The sequence below is a fragment of the Paramisgurnus dabryanus genome, chromosome 7 (genome assembly GCF_030506205.2).
Source record: "Paramisgurnus dabryanus chromosome 7, PD_genome_1.1, whole genome shotgun sequence".
NCBI classification, from domain to species: Eukaryota; Metazoa; Chordata; class Actinopteri; order Cypriniformes; family Cobitidae; genus Paramisgurnus; species Paramisgurnus dabryanus.
Window position 1 is genome coordinate 21,054,937 of NC_133343.1, and position 22,103 is coordinate 21,077,039.

Here is a 22,103-nt window from a genome sequence, read left to right on the forward strand (position 1 = left end):
TTCAGTTTCAAGTTTATTTGGCATGACCTTTTTTCAACACCAACGTTGGGTCATTAGAAAAGCTTATACACTTATAAAGAAACAAAACAAAGACTTTTTCATTTGGTACAAAAACATTCAATGATGTATCAAAAATTTTAATAAAAATAATGTCAGCACAAATGGTCCCTTATTGCCTGTTCATTTACACAATACCATCATCCTAACTTAACTAACTGAATTTGTCTCTCAAGCATACAAGTGAGAAGTAGTCTGGCAGAACTGTATCTCCTTTCACGTTTCTCAACAAGTTCAGCAAACCTCATTACATGGAAATTGAATTTTCCCAAACGACTCCCATCCTGTTTACTTCTCTCATGTTTTACAGCACCGGTCGTGGTTGTCTTTTGACACCCAACGTCTTCGAGACAGTTTTAGTTCGTTTTCTTTTGACCTTTTTTCCTCTGTGGCTCTGACAACTGGATTAAGTTGAAATATATGGCAAAGCCCAGAAAGTGTAGAAAGGAGAGGACAGATACCAGCACTGGAAACAGATCGGGCAACCTAGCTGGGGGCTCCAAGCAAACACTCGCAAAGCTCAAACCAGCCATGGCCAGTAGTGAAATCCAAAACTGTAAATGAGAGGGGAAAACATGATTTTATTGCCTTAATTATGACAACATGACACACATTGCAACTAGGGCTTTGTTCATTTTGCACAAAAATCTGATTTGTCTCGCATGGCTCTGACTCAGTGTTTCTAGCTGTTGGGGATCCCCTATCAGTGTGATGTCACATTGATTACATCCCACCCATGACAAAGCTACACTTTATGAGCACGTAGTTTAACATTCTGCCAGAGACACATGTTTTGATGTAGTCCAAAGCACATGTGTGGGTGCCTACGTTAGGGTCCCCTTAAATACTGAAACTGTATTTGCTCAGACGGTACAACAAATATTTGGTATCTACATAATATTACATGTCATATTTTTACATTTAAAATTAATGCCTTTTATCCAAAGCGACTTACAATGTATACAATTTTATCAGCCTTCCACTGAGCTAAACAGGAGCACATAGTTTTGAATTAAGCATCAGCACAATGGCAAAAGATACTGCCGTTAGCTTGCCAATTGAGTTACAGTACTCCTGTGTTAGCAATGCATAAATAATGTATAGATTTCTTTGTTCTGATGAATACAGAAATACTAAACTGATCAGAAGCCCCACTGACTTCCATATTAGAATAAAAGAATACTATGGAAGTGAATGGGTCTTACAAACATTATATTAAGATATAACAAGAAATACGATTTTTGAGTGAACTATCCCTTTGTAAGACATGACTCGTATCTGATATCCAAGTTTACATTAAACACGTCATGAATGCACCTGATTCTGGATCAACTTAAACGGATGTCACACATACAGACTATAGTAAGGATCGACCGATATGGATTTTTCAGTGCCAATACCAATTTTTGTTTCATCAGCCTTAGCCAATGACCGATACAGGCTGCCGATTTTCTTGAGCCGATATTGCTTTTGCTCACTCAATTTCCATCATAAAAATGACACGATGATGCCAAATGTTACAAGTCTCAATTTAAAAAAGTAACATTTATTGAACTTAAGAAAACAATATTTAACAGATATTAAAAACAGGTGAGGGTGCTATGGTACCATGAACTGCACTCTCCACAATGATGAGGAACTATCAGCAAAGGATATTGATTTCTAGCACTTTACTACTACAAATAAATATAGGGGTGGTTTCCCGGACAGGAATTATCTTAAACTAGGACTAGAGCTTAGTTAAATTGGGAAATATAACTAGTTTTTAACAAACATGCCTTACTAAAAACATTACTTGTGTCCATTTTGAGGAAAAACACAGGGCACTGATGTATTTTAAGATATGTTAAAAAGAGATGTTATTAGTTTGGACAGTTCTTACATTTATTTTAGTCTAGGACTTGTCTAATCCCTGTCTGGGAAACCGCCCCATAGAGATGAGAAATAAAACCCGCTTTGTTCAGCTATAATCAGCTTTAAGGCCAAGCTTTCGATGTTGTCATGGACAGGTTGGTTGTTTTTAGTCACATGACCTGCAATTGCTTGTGGTTTCCAGCACTTTGTCTGTAAATAATGCCGGAAAAAATCGGCGAAGATGCCGATACACATAAAACCCACAAATATCGGCCCTATATATCAGCCGGCCGATTTATCGGTCGATCTCTAGACTATAGGCATGTTTTATTCATGAAACTCAAACAATAGTATAACTTGTTTGTAACGTATCATTGTGTGTATGTACTGTATAAAGTATTATCCATGCTTATTTTAAGATGGCTCTAAATCAGTACAATATTGTTCCATGCAATAACACTGGTGTCTTGTAATTCAAAATTCAAAGTATAGATGGTTTCGTCGGATGCACGTGCGTTGTTCACAGTTACTCGTCTTTTTCCGTCTTTTTACCAGTAAGATATAATTCGCACATCAGTACCAAAATACTGGTAAACTCGGAGAGAAAGCGTAAGTTACACGTGCGGTTTATGACTTCATATCCACGGTCTGTATTTCACATCTGAGGCAAACGCTGACGGTCGCGAAGTTGCTCGTGACCAACAGTGTTGGGAGTAACGCATTACAAGTAACGTGCATTACATAATAATATTACTTTTTGAAGTAATGAGTAAAGTAACGCATTACTTTTCAAAGGTGGAAAAGAGGATGTTTGTTTAATACATTTTTGCAATATTACTTGAAACTGTCTTTACTAAATGATAAAAGACTATTTATTAGGTGCACTGAAAGTAATACATTTAATATATGTCATCTGTGCATAAGGTAGGGCCTTAAAAACATCAGCCATTCGTTGACGTAATCATCGCATGAGCGATTGGCCCTCTGGCTTGTCAATCACTGCCATTACGTTCCTTGTGAGAGACGTGCACGCTCCAGTAACTTTACACGAGTGACGCATGCGCATAACGCATGAACTCCGTCTTTAGTTTCGGTTTGTTTTCATTGTCGCTCCTGCTTTCCTCCTCGAATTTGCACCACGGAAGAGAAGAAACCCGAAGGAGGACGTAAAAGAAAGACTTTTTAAGCCGCTGGGAATAGGAGAAAATTGTCAGAAGAACGTAATTTAAACAGAGTCGTTATTGGAGAAACATTTCAACACTGGAGAGCAATGAAGGAACAGACGCGCAGGTGTCAAGACAGACGCGCAGTTCGCAAAAATTCTTCTCGACAGGTAACAGTGATTATTCTTTCTTTGGGGAATAATTATTGTTGTACTGTTATTCAGGTATATCGACATTGTTTGTGTACTGTAGTTGTAAGGCAGTGACCAGTCTGCTACATGCTAGTTGAAATGGGAGTAGCGTCGAATGATCTAACTTTACGTATTATGTGTTTATTATCATATCATTTCACATAATGAATCCACTGACGCGAGTCACGCGACACAGCATATGCCAGTGGTAAACAAACACTCGTGTTCAAATACTCGTGCACGAGTTTTGGAAGGCGTTCCCTAGAAATGAGCTGTGAAGGAGGGAGGCTGTTACGCATGCGCTTATTTAAAAAAAAGTCAGTAACGGTCTTTGGATTCTCAGTCGGCGGAAAACATCCTCTTTTGCGCCTTTAAATGTTCACATTAATATTTAAGTTACTTTTTCAAAAAAGTAATGCAAGTTACTTTTTTAATTTAATTAATTTGATTAAAAATGATGTAATGAATTAAACTAAACGTAGTCACATTATGCACTCATATATGAGGCCAGAGCTCGACATTTTTGGGATGAAATATGCAATTTCTGAATGCAGAACTTTTCAATCATAAAAACACCTGCAAGGCCTGAAAGACATCAAGCCTCAGCCAAAAAAAAGTAACGCAAAAGTAACTAAAAAGTAACGTAAGCATTACTTTCCATGAAAAGTATCTAAGTAACGCAATAAGTTACTTTTTTTGGGAGTAAATTAATATTGTAATGCAAACAACATTGCATTAGGCGACGTCAAACAGAACCTGTGTCTTAAACCACAGTAAACTGTTTGCACATTAGGCTTCACAGAGGGCGTGCTACGGACGTCTGCAATAGATGGTAAGCCGTTTTAAACAACTTTGGCAAACAAATGTGGACGTTAACTTGTGTGCTCGACTTTTAAGCAGCGTGTGTGTGGAAATGTCGGTGCAGGGGTAAATGCGTCATCTGTATCAAAACATTATGATTTTGCTCAAAGCTGTCAGCGCGGTTTGACGTTGTCCGTTCTAAATGCCGGTAATCTATATTTTTTGTTCACACACAGCGCTTCCCGGTAAATTACTGGTAATCTTACAACCTCTCTTAATGGTAAATTGGCAGCACTAATTTACCAGAAAGGTTCTGTTCACACATGACCTGTTAACTGCAATTTACCAGTAAATTACCAGTACAGACTGTATGTGTGAAAGGGATTATTAATTCTTTGTGAAAGTTTCCCTGAAGTTACGTTTGTTGCAAATTTCATCATCAGAATAGTATGCGCCTCTGTTAATGTTTATAATTATAATTTGCTGTAGTGCCAAATTCACAACATGCATAAGAAAATATAAATACGCAATAAAGTCATCTTGATAGTGTTACGCATATTGTGACTCCTCGTTCAGTCATGTTGTATTCCCTACAAACCAAATGTCTGATACTTTTCTATAAAAAGTGTAATCTTAAATGGATATGAGATTTCAAATCTCATATAGATGCAGTTTAGTTAAAGTTATGGGTTTATGAACGGTTACTGAATAAAAGAATACAAACTGAACAGATGTGGATCAGAAAGAAATCAGATTTTTGCTGCCTGTCCGAACAAAGCCTTATGTCTATTTTCACCTTGTTTTGTGACAGCAAGCCATCTTATGGAGAGAGGTTTAAACATTAACATGTCTATTTAGGACCGATGGAGTGAAGGATCAGTGGAAATGTTGGTGTGAGCAACACGACCCTCTATGAAACTCTAGCTCAATCATAGGGCCCCCTTATTTATGTCTCTTGTGTAAATAAATATATCTAGGCAAACCTGTGTTAATGACTCACGCTACATAAATAGCACATCTCCACGTCTCGGACGTTCACGCGAAGAGCTGCTGAAACGTTCAGTCCTCAAAAGTGCCAAGAAGAGCAAGGGGTCAAACTAATCTTAAAGTTACAGCCGATTTTTAAGCTGTATGACTGTATGCTAAGCCGACTTCTTCATGAGCATCAGCTCCATTAATGTCAGTGGTGTGGAGTAATGGGCAGTGACTGTCAAAGTTTACTTACTTTGCATTTAAAGATCGGTCCAAGTTTGAGTTTGGGCAGACAGTACTGACTGAGTTTGCGAAAGACGCCCAGCCTTAGCTCTTCATCTGTACTTCTCTCTAAAGCAAAGAGCAGATACATGCTCAGAAAGAGGAAAGCCAATGAGGTCACTATGTAAGGCAGCAACAGACCGTCCTTCAACAGCAGGGGGAGCATGCTATAGGAAACACAAAAAAGGGCATAATTTACACACAGCATGAGCAATTCAAGCATTATGGATATGACATTTGCAGTTAAAATTTGAAATATACATTCTCAGAGAATGAATTTATTACCAACATACTGAACAATCTGTTTATTTTTTTCTAAAACCCTGATGACAGAGTCCAGACATCAGAAAAATATCAGTCTATACTTATGTTTTATATTTTAGATGAGGGAAACATGCATGCGTTCGGATATGACAAAAAAAGTTCTGGGAAGACAACATACTTTGTAGGAATTATGCAAATAAAAATGCACAAACCAGAAGCAATAATACCAAACAAATTGAGACGGCACCTAAAAAAAATTATATTTATTTTATTACAATTTTTGTATGCGCAATTATGAGGAAGAAATGAACGTGAGATTTCTCCGTTATGGATGTGACAATTCTGAAAGCTTAACTTAATTAACTATTAATGTAAAATTACAAAATAACATACTTTTTTTTTTTACTTTTAGACTTTGCCTAGGTATTTAAACTACAAAATACTGACAACTGAGATATCAGTATGGCTAAAAACTTTACTTTTCATTAAAAGGTTGACATTTGCATAGAATTGCCTATGCAGAGTTCTAGTGTGAATTTACACTAAAAAAAAAAAATGTTACACTTAATTTAACTTTAATTGTATGGAACTCCAAAGCTGACAAAATTCTAAATAAATAAATACATAAATAAATATACATGGAAATGAAAAAAAAAACATAAACAAATATAAAAATATATAAAGAAATGTTAAATAAATAAATGAGTATTTATTTCCTAATTTATGTATAATTGTATTTTTCCACATTAATTAATTAATTTATTAATTTATTTATTTATTTATACTTTTGTCAGCTTTGGAGTTCTATATTATGTAGCTAAATAGTTTTGTAGGTAAACCTGTATGCTGAATGTTTGAACCTAGCAACCAATTTGCTGTGCTTGCTTTTTGTGTCATGAACTCTTCAGTTTCTTTAGTTGATTTATTTCTTTTTTAAGTTAATTATACTGGGAGATACGTGGCTTATTACGAACGCAAAATAAAACCTTTCCTTATAATACAAAGCATCATCATCACCCCATCTTGGTTTAATTAATTAATTAATTATTATTATGGAATAAAATTATTATCTTGGTATTATTTAATTTACAATTTATTATATGGTAATAATATAAAGTGCAAAAATTAGTGTTAAAACCACAGTCATTTCTACATGCTTTACAACTGCTTGAAATTCCCTCATTTAGTATACACGGAACTAAGAATATGCAAATTAGGCTCCGTCTCTACTAAATTGCACAGCTCGGACCATAGATATGAAAATGCTAATTAATCCCTGCCTCCACTCTTTTGTACACGTAATGCTATTTTCACTAGTTTCAGACAAATAACTGCCAAGTCCTCTTTCACAATGCATACGTGAACTGCGCGTTTGCAACACAAATTCTTTTAAGCGTTGATGTTAGCAGATTACACTATTAAGGGGGTAGCACACTGGAAGAGAATCGCAGTGTCACGCCATGAATCTATAAACAGAACACATTATTTTCTATGAATGTACGCACACAGGCGATGTCTGACGGCGTCTGTCCGCTGTGACTCTGGAAACGCTGCTCAAATCCCTGTCGCGCCACAGAGCGCCATTCACATAGTTTAACATTAAATAACATCATATTTAGCGATTAATATTGGCTGCTAATGTGTATATTTTGCATTTTGAAGTAGACGCATGCATGGTGTGCGACCCCATATACACAATGCATGTGAGTTCAGCACATGTGAGTTCAAATGTGATGATGTGATAGGTTACATGTGTGTGATGTAGCATACCAAGGCGATTTTAAACAGCAGGAATTAGATGTCTTTGGAAAACTCAAATATTATGGATAAAATACTCCGCAATGGTGTTGAATGATGAATTTGCACATTGGTTGTCTTAGGCCCGGAATACAATGCAGAATTTTTGCTCTTCTATAAGATCCTTATCACACTGTGCGACATGGATTGTTTAATCTCGGGTACGACAGGCATGTAGACTGTACGATGATGACACGGAAGCTTCGGCAGCTACGTCACACGTTAGCGCAACGTCACCAGCATGCGCTCGTGGTAAACAAATACCAGTGCGCAGGTCGTAGCAGCAAACACACTGTGCATTGATCATGCTGAATTTCTGACATTTTCAGAAAACTATCGTAGGCTATCTTTGGATGCAAGACCAGGAAAACTGCCGTCTTTGAACCTCTGTAATTGTGCGACATAGGACCACCGATTAAGAGCCACAATCGGAGAAAATTGCGCCGATTGTTTCACGATGGCAATCTTTCGTCTGGGACAGCCAATAATCATGCAGTGTATCCCCGGCTTTAAAGCATATTACATACACAGACATATAAACAACAATAATTTTCACAACAGTGGGACTTTAAACTAAAGTCAAAGCTTAGCTGCTTCACAATCTTTTGTCTGAAAAACAATAACTTGTGCACCGACCTTTTCCAATTATCAAACAAACTGCCATTGAGAAACTGCGCTGACAAAATAAAACAATCTTTGTGTACGCAGAATAGGTCGTGGAGATTAAAAAACAATATAAATTGTGAAATTTGATGGCACAACGTTTCGGAATAATTAGTAAAAAATTGACATTATTGGGGCATAGAAAATTGTGGCAATGTGTATGCTTTTGCAGATATTTTTCCTACTGGTGGAACAATTACTCTGTCATAGAATATAATCCAATTATCTTCCATAACAAAGAGCTTCATGTCTTCGACCAAGAAACATAAATATGTAGCATTAAAATTGTATTTGTGGATGCGAGTGGTGTAATTGCAAAGAATGGTGGGCTGTGTTTATACAAAGGGGTCTTAGTTTAATGGTATGTGGCCTATGTCATGTAAGCCAGTGATATCCTTACACTAAACTATGCATACAACAATTAGTCTCGACAGCTGGGACTCCCCTACAAGCTACTACACTTCCTCTAACTATATATTTGCTGATCTTGTTTCTATCTTGGCCATGAGGATTAACTTATTTATAGCACTGTCATTTTAATTAAGTAACAGATATTGATAGGATCTTACCTGAAAGTTGACGTTAGAGAAAACCAAATGGCAATCAGAGGTATTTCGTTGATGATGAGGCAAACTGGTCTAAAGAAAACACATTACGTTTTATTCAATTTATGCATTTGGCAAATACTTATATTCAAGGTGACTTACAGTACTTTGTATAGTGACAATAACATTATCACTAAAAAAATTTTGTGTCCAAATATTCCTACAGCTCTTTTCATTAGTAAATCAGGAAGTCCCGCCCCCAAACTAACATCACTGGTTGAGCCAGAAGTTGACATGTCAGATGGTACATTGACCGTTGCCTATTATCATTTCTTTAATCACAAAATATTTAAATGTATGACTATCTGTGTTTTTGGATCAAGTAGTACAAATTATTTTAAGGTGCTTACAAGGCTGCTAGAAGTATGGACTTCTCATGTACTTGGAAGGAGAATAGGAAGAACGCCAGGGAGGAGTTTGCCTACAGTAAAAAACAGACAGGGAGCGTCAGCGGTCAAAAATACAAACCGTCGTAGGCAAACACATAACCGTGAAACCGCTTACCAATGCGAGCTTGAACTGCCACAGAGTCGGTCTGAACAACAGTTTTATTGATGAAGGCAGGACGAACAAAAGAGTGAGAGCAAGACTGCAAGAAACCAAAACAAACAATTTTATCCGTTACGTCTATGAATTAATGAAAGATTTACTATACACACAAACAGAGTGAAGAAATACGATCAAGTGCCACTGTTGCCAAACTCGTAATCTATCCCATGGAACCGGAGGACGCGGCTGCCTGATCTTTTTATACATCCTCACGGTAAACAAGAAAGATCCCTGCATGCGAACATGCATGAAATACTGGCACAGGCTGAGAAGCACTCATAGAATGACTTTAACCCCTCAATCATCGCTCTCTTGGACTTGGAGGAAAGGTGGGATGATATGGCGAAACACAGGGTGCGAACAAGGACCCTTTATTAGAATTGAGTAACCCTACTGGGACAAGATGCGAGCTACGTAAACAGACCAGGGCAAGCGTGTGTATCCAAATCAACTGTTCATTTATTCTTTTAAAAATATATATTTTTAACACTATCATAACCTAATCTAATAAAAGGCCAAAACTAGAGATTCAAGAAAGAGATTTAAAGTTGCCTTGGGCTGGTGTGTCCACCAAAGCGTTTTTAAAACGGCCAGGCACTCTTCCAAAAATACCAACGCTTTGCACTGTAAAAAAAGTTGGTCCAACTTAAAAATGTAATTTACCTAAAATGTTTAATTAATTAAACTTAAAAAATATTAGTTGAACAATTTTGACACAACTTTTTTTGTGTCAACTAATATTTTTAAGCTAAGGCCACGTTCACACTGCAGGGCTTAATGCTCAATTCCGAGCATTTTCAATGCGACCTTTTGTGATCTCCTGTGTGAACGTGATATGACCCAGAAGTGACCCGCATGCGCAGAAGACTACTCAATGGTCAATGACGTCACTCATTTGGCCTGAATAGAGCTGTCACCCCAAATATTGATTAAATCTGTTACCTCGCTTCCCTTCCATTGACTGGTCTCAGCAGCATCATCCGCCATGGTTGTTGTTTATTTTCTCGTTCCCGCCTACTTCAACGCAGAATTATGACGTTTGTAGCGTATCAATGACGTACGTGTCGTATACATGTGGCCTGGCCGTTCAGACGGAGGTCGCATTTCAAAAGATCAAATATGTATCGGTCATGAAAAGACCAGATACAGGTCGCATAGGGGCAAAAAAAAAAACGGAATTGGGTTGTTTCAGCCTGCAGTTTGAACATAGCCTAAATTAACTCAAAATGAACCAACAAACCTTTTTTTTTTTACAGTGCGTTTGCTATGATACTTCTGTTTTGTTTATTAGCTGTTTTACGATGCGCCGATTATATGGTGTGGTATTTGTTCCGCCCCTACCCCACTCTAATTGGACGGCTGAGTGAAAACTAATGGGGCATACACACCAAACGTGAGTTCAACGATTTGCGCGAGTAGATTACATACAAAGTCAATGCAAAGACGTGATCAGACGCGTCCTCACGTGGGGTTATGCAAATAAACATGCGCTATTCGCCACAAACGCGTCTTTGCCCAAGTTGAAAATACTGAACTCAAGCGAAAATTTTACATTACACAAAATTAAATCCCGCGAGTCATTTAGAGCGAGTAACGCGATGACCCGCGTTTGGTGTGTACGTAGCATAATGGGGCATATACTCCAAACGCGAGTTCAACGATTTGCGCGAGTAGATTAAATACAAAATCAATGCAAAGACGCGATCAGGCGCGTCCTCATGTGGGGCGATGTGAATGACGCGAATTGGGCGGTGCGATTGCCGCAAAACCACGCACTATTCGCCTCAAACGCGCCTTCACACAAGTTGGAAATATTCAAATCAAGCAAAAAATTCACATGACACAAATTTTAATCCCACGAGTAATCTAGAATGAGCAACGTATTGCTACGCGTTTTCTGTGTATGTAGCATAACATTGACAAGCCCAGTACTTTTCCAAAAGTAAAAAAAAATTCAACTCTCGGTGACTGGTAAAAAGTGTCGAGTGCTTAGCGCAGGATGTTCAGCCCATCGGAAGCTGCCAGATTTTGGTTTTGAAAACTACTGAAAAAATAGTTTGGCCTCAGGAAAAAACACTTTGGTGGACACAGGATCTTACTCACATTTTTGCGTTCCCTACCACAAAAACATGCTTAATGCATTACTAAAATTTTGGGAAAGTCAGAAATACATGTATATGAATTCAGTTGAATGTTGTTGTTTTTTTTAAATACATTTTTTTAATTAATTATGAGAAAATTAATTTCGGACCCTGCACAAATAGAGTAAAAGCAGAGTTTAAAAGATTGTCCGAAATTACGAAGACAATTTATTCAAAGAAATAATCTTAACCAAGCCCTTGCACCTGCAGCTTAGCGCATATTATTAGTCACAAAATCTCTGCTATCATTAACTACCCATAATCCCTTTGTGCCCTCCAATATAATGAGCTGTGTTCTGCAAACTTGGTAAGAAGGAATAAACTGAAAGAGATTGATAGGAGAGATACATACAGAGACAAAGTAAGAGTGAGGGTGGTGGGTAAATGGATGGTGAAGGATTACCTGAGGAACAGCTGAGTCTCTCTGGACAGCAGGGTCTTGATCTTTATCAGCACATTCAAGCTGCACCATGTGTTAGCCACTTTATCCTGTCAACAAACACATGCTGTCAAAGTCACCATACTAATGCGCTTCGGACAGCATGACAACGAGAACGAATGATCCAATGACCGCTATCAGTTTTCTGTTCTTCATAAACAGTTGTTTAAATTGGTGTAAATCAGGGGTGTCAAACTCATTTTAGGTCTCGGGATGGATTAAGTTTTTGCTAAAAAGCATGAGTTTGCATACAAACAAGTGTCAAATGCTGCATGAATGGTTTTACATCACACTTTAAAATGGAAGACAACAAATTATGAATTTTATTTGTTGCCAAGTATTCCATATACAGTACTGTGCAAAAGTCTTAGGCCAAACTTGTTGTTTTAGAAGTTTTAATGTCCATCCATTTTTATTTTTCAATCTATTTTATTAAGATACAAACAGAAAATACAGGAAATATGTACAAAAAAAAATTTTTAATTACATTTTCAAGACTAAATGTCTTCTTTAGGCATCGTCGGTGTTTAGTGTGAACTCTCTTGGCACTAAACACATCTTGAGCGTTTTTGAGCAGAATGAAGTAAAAGATGAAGTAAAATTAGGATTTAATTTTATTAAGGTTTAGAGATCCGGCAGTTTCCTGCTATTGCTCAAGTGGAAGGGGAGTTTCCCCTAAAAACTTGACACATCAGTTTAAATTTTTATACAGTTTTTAATACTATATACACATTTCCTGTATTTTCTGGATGTATTCTATTAAAGAGACTGAGAAACAATTATATGATCACTATAACATTGCAAAAACAACAAATCTAATTCTGGCATGGTGGCCTAAGGCTTTTACACAGTACTGTATATTTTTCGTATTAAAATAAATGACGTTTAGCTAATTTTATTAAAACTTCTTCCTCAAATAATCTGGCAGGCGACACTATGAGCCATGTCATTTGCACCCCAAAGCATAAATCGTTTATAGTTAGATATAAAATAAATACACTGCAGTATTTTCATGTAATGGTAATTGCTAGGACTTTTATTGCATTAACCAATATTACAACATTATACGGTAGACGGTTTCATTGGACACACGTGCGTTGTCGCGTTATGCATGTGGATGTAACTTAACTTCCGGTCTCTGTTTGTTTAATGGTCTGGCTAGTGGCTAAACTGAACTCTGTAACAAATACCTCATCGAAAATAACAAATGTTTTGGTTTCCTAAAGACGAAGGGAGACTGTGATCATGGATCACCGCTATGTTAAGAGAGGTTTGGCAGCTGATCTGTAGTTAAAATTGTATACATTCTATAGTAGACATTTTACAAGTTTTTGATACGCTTTAGCTATGATTTGAACTAAGATAATCTACTTGTTGTTTATTAAGCTTGTTATCAGAAATAAACTACTCTTAGAGGACTTTATTGTTATTGATCCTTGTGAAGTTTACCATAAGTTACATTTGTTCCACAAAAACTGTTTGTTTATGTTGTTACTGCTTAAATCGTCTATACCACAGGGCTGTTAAGTGCTTTATTCTTATTGGTTGAGAAACGTTCTACAGATGTGTATTCTTTTTTAGGCAGTGAACATCCATTAAGTAGGTTCAGGTCTGTTGACCCGATTATCATCACTACGAGAAGTTAAACCGAAATAACGGCTTTGTTTAATTTCAACAAATAAGTCATAAATGTGTATGTGGTATTAACTCTTTCATTTGAGATATCTCGTCAATTAAGAGAAAACGCTTCCCCGCCAATGACGAGATTTTCCGTCTTTCCGCAATACCGCTATTATCCACCAGGTGGCGCCCTTCCGCAACTTTTTAAACCCGAAGTATTGCCCTATGGCAAGTGGCTGCATGTCCTCTGAATGGGATCTCTATGAAAAGTCCGTCATAAAATGGAATTATCTCAAATGTGGTGTTTTTGCAGAAACCTACCCTTATTCAAAAGCTGATTACAAAAGAACCACTAAAGGTAGGATGAAATGTTTTTTTTTTTGTTTGAAAGCGGAGGGTCTGTTCTTTCATTTGGTATATTGTATGTTTATATATTTGAAGAAGAACATTTTCTGGAAGGCATTAAACTTTGGTGAAAATCATGAAAAACTGGCTGGCAACTTTTAAAAAAAACGCTGGCGGTGAAAGAGTTAAAAGAACCACATTCAAAAGAATAAATAAAATAATTCAAAGAGAAGAAAATTAAAACAATAAATAATATTAGTGGAATGATTGACTTGATTGGTCCGTTAAAATTAATAATAAAAAAACGTGTCATCTCCCCATTTCCAGCTACATTATTTTAGAATAATTCAACACCCCGTCGTCAATTATTCCTTATGTAATGGATTACATTTTTATTGTAATTCCTAATTATGTTTTAGTTAGTTACTTTTTAAATGTAAAAAATATTTAAAATAACTTAATTAGAGTGACTCGTGATTTTAATTTATATACAATTAATGATTTATATTTTATTAATGAATAACTGAATATGCAAATAACATTTATTGATAAAATAAGTCTATTATGAATTTAAATTTTTAAATTAACAGATTTATGATGTTTTATGCATGGCTTTTTGTGTTAAGTGTCACTGATTGGTTATTTGTGACATTTATTAGCCAGACATATTTACTGTTGTCAATAAACAACACATATGCAAGGGCTGTGCTAAAAGTTTAAAACATTCGGAATATTGGCTTTGTAATAAGAAGTAAGCTACTAAAATAAAATAAAATAAACAGTTAAAGAGCTATATTGAATCATTCATGGTATTTTACAATTTGCACACAGTTATAATATTGTGCAAATAAATAAGCACGATAAATAATATTATTGTTGTTGTTTTTGACAGGCACAAGTCTACAGTGTAGCCTACTATTCATGTCATAACACCAGTGTTATCAGTGTTCAATTGTTTTTTTCAATATTGTACGATTTTTTTCAACATTGACAAAATATGCTGCAAAAATATTACGATTTTCTATAGTGACACTGAAAGATTCATGATCACGCTTACAAAATTAGCACAGACAAATAAGGTAAGTATCTTTAAATGGCATGTGGATTTCGAAGAGAAAGCACATAAGTGGCATTACTCAGAGTAATCATTTCCCAACTGAAAGTGTAATAAAAATTCCTTTGGGCATTCTTGGGGGGCATTTATACAAAGGGCAAGGGTGAAGTATTGCACTCTCATAAATTTTCCAGTCAAGTAACTGGGATGTCAAAAAAAGCTATGCACTTATTTGTAAACTTATGGACATGTGGTTGAATGTATGACGCTAATCTTATGACTTTCTTACTGCATGCCAAGCACTATAATACCGACAGCGATCTTGCACCGACAGGGGGCCAAATTGTACCTTTTAGGAAGCCGATCCCTTATGAGTAACTTTTGACCTTTTCGCTAGGATACCGCCAAGTGAATCCCCAAAGACGGGTGGCCTTTAGCAGTTGTGCAACCATGGAATTAATACATGATATGAAAGTTTCAGGTCTGCTTCTGAGAATCTGCATTCTGCTCGGTCCTCGAAAACACAGCTGCTGCTTTTCACAGCTGTGTGTATGTACGAGGAGACACTACAGCTGAAGATGAGACTCATTGCAACCAATGCACTTGGGTAAACTTTCACAGTGTATTCTGGATTCTGACCCAGATTATTCTAAAATGGCTATGTGCTTTTCACACTTGAAATTGTTAATCCAGTGCCACTCTAAAGCTGAGGGTAAATGCAAATTTAGGGTTGTCTTGTTCCATGTTTTACTCTGTTCGTATTGAGGTTTTGAGTTTTTTGTTTATGTGGACACTGGTTAATGTTCTTAGTTGCAGATTTTTAAGGACAATGGCTGTGTCATAAAGCTTAGACAGCTGACTTGTTACCACTTTGTTAGTCTCAGCCTCAGACGTCACGCCCATAGAATGTTGGCTAAAGGTCTGATGTGTATTGTACACTTAACTGGAAACCCTGTGGGAAGGTCGAAGTCGTCTTCTGATTTGTTGAAATTAAACGGATTTCCGGGAGACAAGAGTGTCGAGATTTTTTTGGTCCCTCGGGAAACAAAGCTCTATCGTTCGATCGAGGAAGAGCAGCAGTTGTTTAAGTGTGAAATAATGATTAATTATCGTGATCAGCTGAATGCTGCATTCTCAAAAATATGCGAAGTTCATGACATAGTCTATAAAAGATGTCCAGGAGCTTTGCTCGAGGCAGTTAGTTGAGTCAAAAAGGGATATTTTTTCTCGACTGGTCTGCAATTTGGGGAGACTTCCAAGACCCGAAATGTGACGCTAGACAAAACAAACTATGTTTGGTTGTTTGACATGTCGGTCAAACGTCCTTGTGGGCGGGCATTGGCCAAAGAAAGCAGCCAAAAACACCAGACCTTCAGTATTGGCTACGCGACCACTTTGTTGTCCTATAGACGGTTTCAGCAGTAACAACATAAACAAGCGGCGTCCGTGGTCCGCACGTAACTTCCGGTAAACTCCGCTAAGAATAAATAACAACAAAGATCTTTAAACGTAGTTTATTTATATAACAAGCAAAAAACAACAACACATAGATTACCTAGGAAACCACAACATCTGAGATTGCTGTTCTCTGTACATAGTATTACAATTAATACAATTGCCATCCCAGAATCCCGCTCAAGCGCTACTGCGTGTAATTACACACATGCTCGACGCTAAATGTTACCTAGCTTTAGCGTTCTCTGACGAATGCAAGCTTGCTGACCTCAGAGCAGCAGCCAAGACTTGCTTAGCACTCCGTTCGTCACAAATGCTCAAGGCTCTAGGTTAGAATTACTCACACCTTGTGTATTATGTTAGCCTCATGTCAAGCAAACGCATGATATATTCTGGGCCCTGAGCCCTCCGCAGCATTTTCAATTACTTCTCACAACACGGCGTGTCCCACGTCATTTCGACAACAGCGTTTCGGGTACATTTCAAAAGAGAGCCGCTGTAATCGTACAGTGCGCATTTCGGTATTGACTTACTCAGAAGATGTGACCTAGCTTTAGTCAATGCATTGGACAGAGCTCCGGTTTTCCAATAAACTTAACTTGAGCCCCTTGTTTACTAATCAGATCTAAAGGATAAATCCTGCTGTAGACACAAGGGGTCTTTTATTGAGGCAATCTATGAATATAGATAGATAGATCTGATTGGAAAGCAAAGCATCAAGCTGATCTATTTGCACAAGTTTACTATTTAAAGTTTACAGTATTTTGTCAATGCAGAGTTATATTCTGGCAGCAGTGTATATTTATGCATTCATGCATGCATTCATATGGATAAGGATTTCAAGGAGATTTTTAAAGCAGACATTGCATTGGAAAATTTATAACGGGCAAAGCTGGATAAGCATTGTGCCATAATGTAATGGAAAGAGTCATGTTGTAACTGTACTGAAACCTAAAGATAAAACAGTACATATGGCTGATTTACATATATTTGCTACCATTTAATGCATACCTCAAACAGTCCACGGTCAACGGGGAAAAGACGATGAAGAATCTGCACAGGTTGTTGTGGGTCAGACAAAAAGGGCAGCCAGCAGAGGGCAAAGGTCACAAGAACAGTCAATGAGATCTTGACCAACAGTAAAAATCTGAAAACACACAGCACAACAATATATTATGTTGTTAAAGGGGACATTTCACAAGACTTTTTTTTAAGATGTAAAATAAATAATTGGCGGAGTATGTATGTGAAGTTTTAGCTAAAAAAAAAATCATATAGATAATTTATTATAACACGTTAAAATTGCCACTTTGTGTCCCTTTAAATGCAAATGAGCTGATCTCTGCACTAAATAGCAGTGACGTGGTTGGATAGTGCAGATTAACCCATTTACTCCTATAACACCTAAAACCTGTTATTGTGTTATTAATGTTATTCTAGGATAAATACCCTTATCTCCTGAGGGTTTTCAGAAAAAATACAAATAATTTTCATGTCTACCAAAAACTTAATGTCTAAGCCTCTGTAGCACTTAGAAACATGAAATAAAAGAAACCGGCGATAGATTTAATGTTTCAGCGATCAGCATCAGGCGCAAATGGATTAAGGGGAGCTATTATTATAATAAGATCCCCTTCTGACATCACAAGGGGAGCCAAATTTCTATTACATATTTTTTCACTTGCTTGTGAAAGTTTACCAACACTAAGTTACAAGGTTGATCTTTTTCACATTTTCTAGGTTGATACAAGCACTAGGGACTCAATTTTAGCATTTAAACATGGAAAAAGGCAGATTTTCATGATATGTACCCTTTAAGAAAATATTAACAAAGCTATAAAATGTTCCTCTAAATTAAAGCTCTATTTGCGTGCCAGCAGATAATATATTAGAGAATTTTAAGACTTCATATTGACACTTATAGCTGTAAGGATGCAACATCACACAATGATAATAGTTTCCAGTTATTGAACCCATTGTAAAAACAACATGTACTATATTTCTTATCACTGATTAAAGTCGTCTGCATCTGTAACTGTCTGATAGTAGGGAGCAGTATTTAGTTACTCATATGATCTCTAATATACTAAAACAGCGCTTTTATGCTACTTGCAACTTGGAGAAAATTGTAAAGAGTGGGCAAAATAACATTTAAATCACGATTGCGATTTTTCTACACAGACTGCACGTCATGATCCAAATTAAAACATGTTTTTCCATGACTAATGGGTTGTAAATCACAACAAGTCTCTCGACTACTTGACTCTACATATCTTCACAGTTTTTCAGTTGTTACATTAGAGCTGCTAACACCTCTTAGCTGTAGATATACGGTTGCACGCACAGGCATAGCAGGGAGGGTCAGGCATGGCCACAGAGTCATCTGGACATGTCTCTTCCCAAGCAAACTAATCCACTAATACATTTGCCTCCAAATGCCCTTGGTACATTGTTACTAAATAAACAAATGCAAGGCAGCAATGAGCAGAGTGTTTCAATGAGTGCCTGTAGAACCATTTTAACTTTTATATGCAGAATTTGAGAAGTTATGAAGTACTGTTTTGCATTTAGTTGTAATGCATTCAACTCCTCTTTAAAAGAAAAACAAAAATAAATGTTTGTAATTAATATTTTTGCAACATAACAGTTCTATATTGTTTTTTTATGTAAATAGTCTTGCACTAATAAAAAAAAGGTTGAGACTGTTTCAACAAGACCTTAAACAAAACAGATTAAGCTATAATGTCATAACAGGTAAGATAGTAATAAAATTAACAGCGATAAAAATCTTCAACTATTCTCAAAGGTTAAGGTGACCTTGTGCCCTCTGGAGGTACCCTAAACACATAAGCCCCAAAATAGTTTTTATACAGCGACCCAATAGACTCACCCTCGACCAGTCAAACCCTGTCTGATACACTTTCCCAGGAGGTAGCAGAAGAAAGGCAGTGAGTGGTACAATTCCATTTGCTTATAATTGAGGGCTAGGGTGAAAGCCAAGGAGCCAAACAGGTCCCAGCCCAAACCAAGACCCAAAATGCCCCAAAGGGCAAGACCCAGGCTAACACTGTTATATCTGTAATTGCAGTTAAAGATACAAATTCATATATTGTTTATGGGCCAAATAAAAGTGGATTATTTTAGAACTAGACATGGTTGTATGCTTAACAAATAAATTCTGCAAAGGTAAATAATAAATACCAGGGCAAAATTGAAAAGGATACTGAAAATGGCCATAGTCAATCAGTATTAGTCCTGGATATAGAAGGATGCAGAGGGCTGTGGCAACCTATGAGAACACAAAGAAACCAAATTTAGACCACAATGAAAACATGACAACAACTTTAATACACGGTTTAATGTTTAGTTACCTTTTTGTTTGGTGACCCATCGCAAAAGTAAAAGCAGTAAAGCAAAACTGCTGGAATGTAGATCAAAATATCTGCAAATAGAACTATTGGGACAAGAGAGAGAGAGAGGGTAATATACACAAAAATATTAGTATTTCTTTGGTGTCCAGGAAAAATAAAACCATGTTTACACATTACTGTCTTGATGATCATAGGCAAATACATTTTTAAAGGAAAACACCACCGTTTTTCAATATTTTACTATGTTCTTACCTCAACTTATGTAAATTAATACATACCTATCTTTTTTCAATGCGTGCACATGATCTTTGTACAGTGCGTCGTGAATGTGTTAGCATTTATCCTAGCCCCATTCATTCCTTAGGATCCAAACAGGGATGAATTTAGAAGCAACCAAACACAACAAACATTTGGCGGCACAAAATAAAATGTGGTGATTTTTTTAAGCAGAATGATGTTTCCTGCCCGCTGAGGTCGAAGTGCTGCAAACTAAGTGCTCTACCGCCATACAATATAGTTCAAATTTTTTATTGTGCCACCATACTTACTTGTGTAACTACTCATGTAACCGTCTTTAAATAGGGAAAACATGGAAGTGTTTGGTTGCTTCTAAATTCATCCTTGTTTGGACCTAAGAAATGAATGGAGCTAGGATAAATGCTTACATATTCACGACACGCTGTACAAAGATCATGTGCACGCATTGAAAAAAGATAGGTATGTATTAATTTACATAAGTTGAGGTAAGAACATAGTAAAATATTAAAAACTGTGGTGTTTTCCTTTAAGGTTACAGTAGTTTATTGTAAGGTTACTGTCATATAAAACAATACTGCCCTGTATACACTGCCATTAATATAACAGTAAATGAAGTTCAACTCTTTGCACCTTAGATCTCATTTTTAAAACAAGTTACCAATCTGTGCTGGCTATACAAACCCAAATATAAGAGACATTTCAGTTTAAATACTTTTAAAACATTTATAAGTACTTAAATCCCTGTTTGAGTAACAAATCTTTTTTTCTACAAATTCAGTTAAAACTAAATTAAAGTACAATCTGCTTATTCAAATAAACACATCATTAAAGTTAATACTTACCAGTTGCCCTCATGAACAACTTATGAGAGTGGCTTTCATAGCCTCTAGATGCATGCAATTCCACCCATTCAGGATTAAGCAGTTTTGCTCTATAAAACACAATATAGAGCACATAATCATATCTTTTTTCAGCCATACTGTGACAAAGTAACTTTTATTGATAATATAAAATACAAAACAAGACTTACACATATGCACATATTAAACTATGATAGGCTGTCAGAGGAGGATAGTCAAGACCCCAATAGTTCAAATCATTATTTGTAGTATTAAAGTACCTTTGTTAGAGAAAAAAGACCTGTTAGGCTACAGATATATAAAGGCGAATATTGTAATGCACGTTAATTTAGAACAAATACACAACGAAGGCTGAACTTCTGTGACAGACCATTCATGAACAGGTAGATTGTAAGTCACTTCTTGCCAGTGTCTCTGTGCTTCATAGTCTCCAAACATTGGCGGTTTACCTGCACCTAGATTAATTTAAGTAAATAGATTAACATAGCAAATGCTTCTTACATTCTATTAGTTATGCTTATAACTGAATTATTATAGTATGAATGGGAATCACGTTTCTAAATCACATTCTTTCACGATTCTTTTTGTTTACTTCTCTTCAATGTCATTTTAGCCACGTTAACCCTTATAATTTCCACAGAAACGAGTTGACACTTCAATATAGATATCTGTTATTTACTTTAACGTAGCCTAAAGATACCGCTATTGCTTTTAAAACCAACCTGAATAAGAGTTAATAGACACAGCCCACCTCGTCGTTAAACCCAACAACACGCAAAGTAAAATAAGACTCAAGTTCTCCATGTCTGGTACTCTTAAAGACCTTTAATTTCAAAGTATATGTCCGTATTTTCTGTCATGCTTTCCTTTCCAACAGAGCAGAATCGATTCACTTCCTGAAACAACACGCCAGTAGTGCGACGTGTGGCGCTTCGTGATGACGTCGTTAACTACGTAGCTTTTGACTTGAATAAATTAATTTCAAAGGTTCCGCGCCTGTAGAAGATTTCGCAGAAAGCAGTAAAAACATCTCCATTGTTGAATAACATTATTTCAATTTGAATGTTTTATTTATGTTTTTATAATATTATTTTATTTTTTGTTTTTTTATCGTGTTTATGTGTAAATTTAGTTAAATTCATTGGTTTTATTTGTCTTATAAGTGTTTGGTAGTTTGTCATTTAGATGCCAATCGTTCTTGTAAATGAATTATATTTTATATTTATAGATAGATTTTCAACTATGCCCAAATCTTTTTACATTTATTATAAATGTTTAATTTACGAGGCAAACATCATTTTCACTGTTAACGAGCCTGTTCATTTAGTCAAGTATACATACAGAAACATCAGTGTTCAATGA

General features: G+C 36.3%; 1 protein-coding gene across 1 annotated transcript; it reads right to left on the minus strand.

Annotated features, from left to right (window-relative positions):
* Positions 1–7: 7 nt before the first annotated feature.
* Positions 8–21,641, minus strand: alg6 (ALG6 alpha-1,3-glucosyltransferase). Its single transcript, XM_065299006.2, has 14 exons — positions 21,464–21,641; positions 21,112–21,196; positions 20,912–21,001; positions 20,724–20,812; positions 19,624–19,706; positions 19,477–19,541; positions 19,143–19,328; positions 17,264–17,399; positions 11,743–11,828; positions 9,154–9,238; positions 9,000–9,070; positions 8,614–8,682; positions 5,292–5,487; positions 8–611 (listed from the first exon to the last, which is right to left on the minus strand). Exons 1-14 carry the CDS (start codon positions 21,543–21,545, stop codon positions 414–416), a joined length of 1,521 nt encoding a protein of 506 aa, XP_065155078.1. The 5' UTR covers positions 21,546–21,641; the 3' UTR covers positions 8–413.
* Between the last annotated feature and the right edge of the window lie 462 nt (positions 21,642–22,103).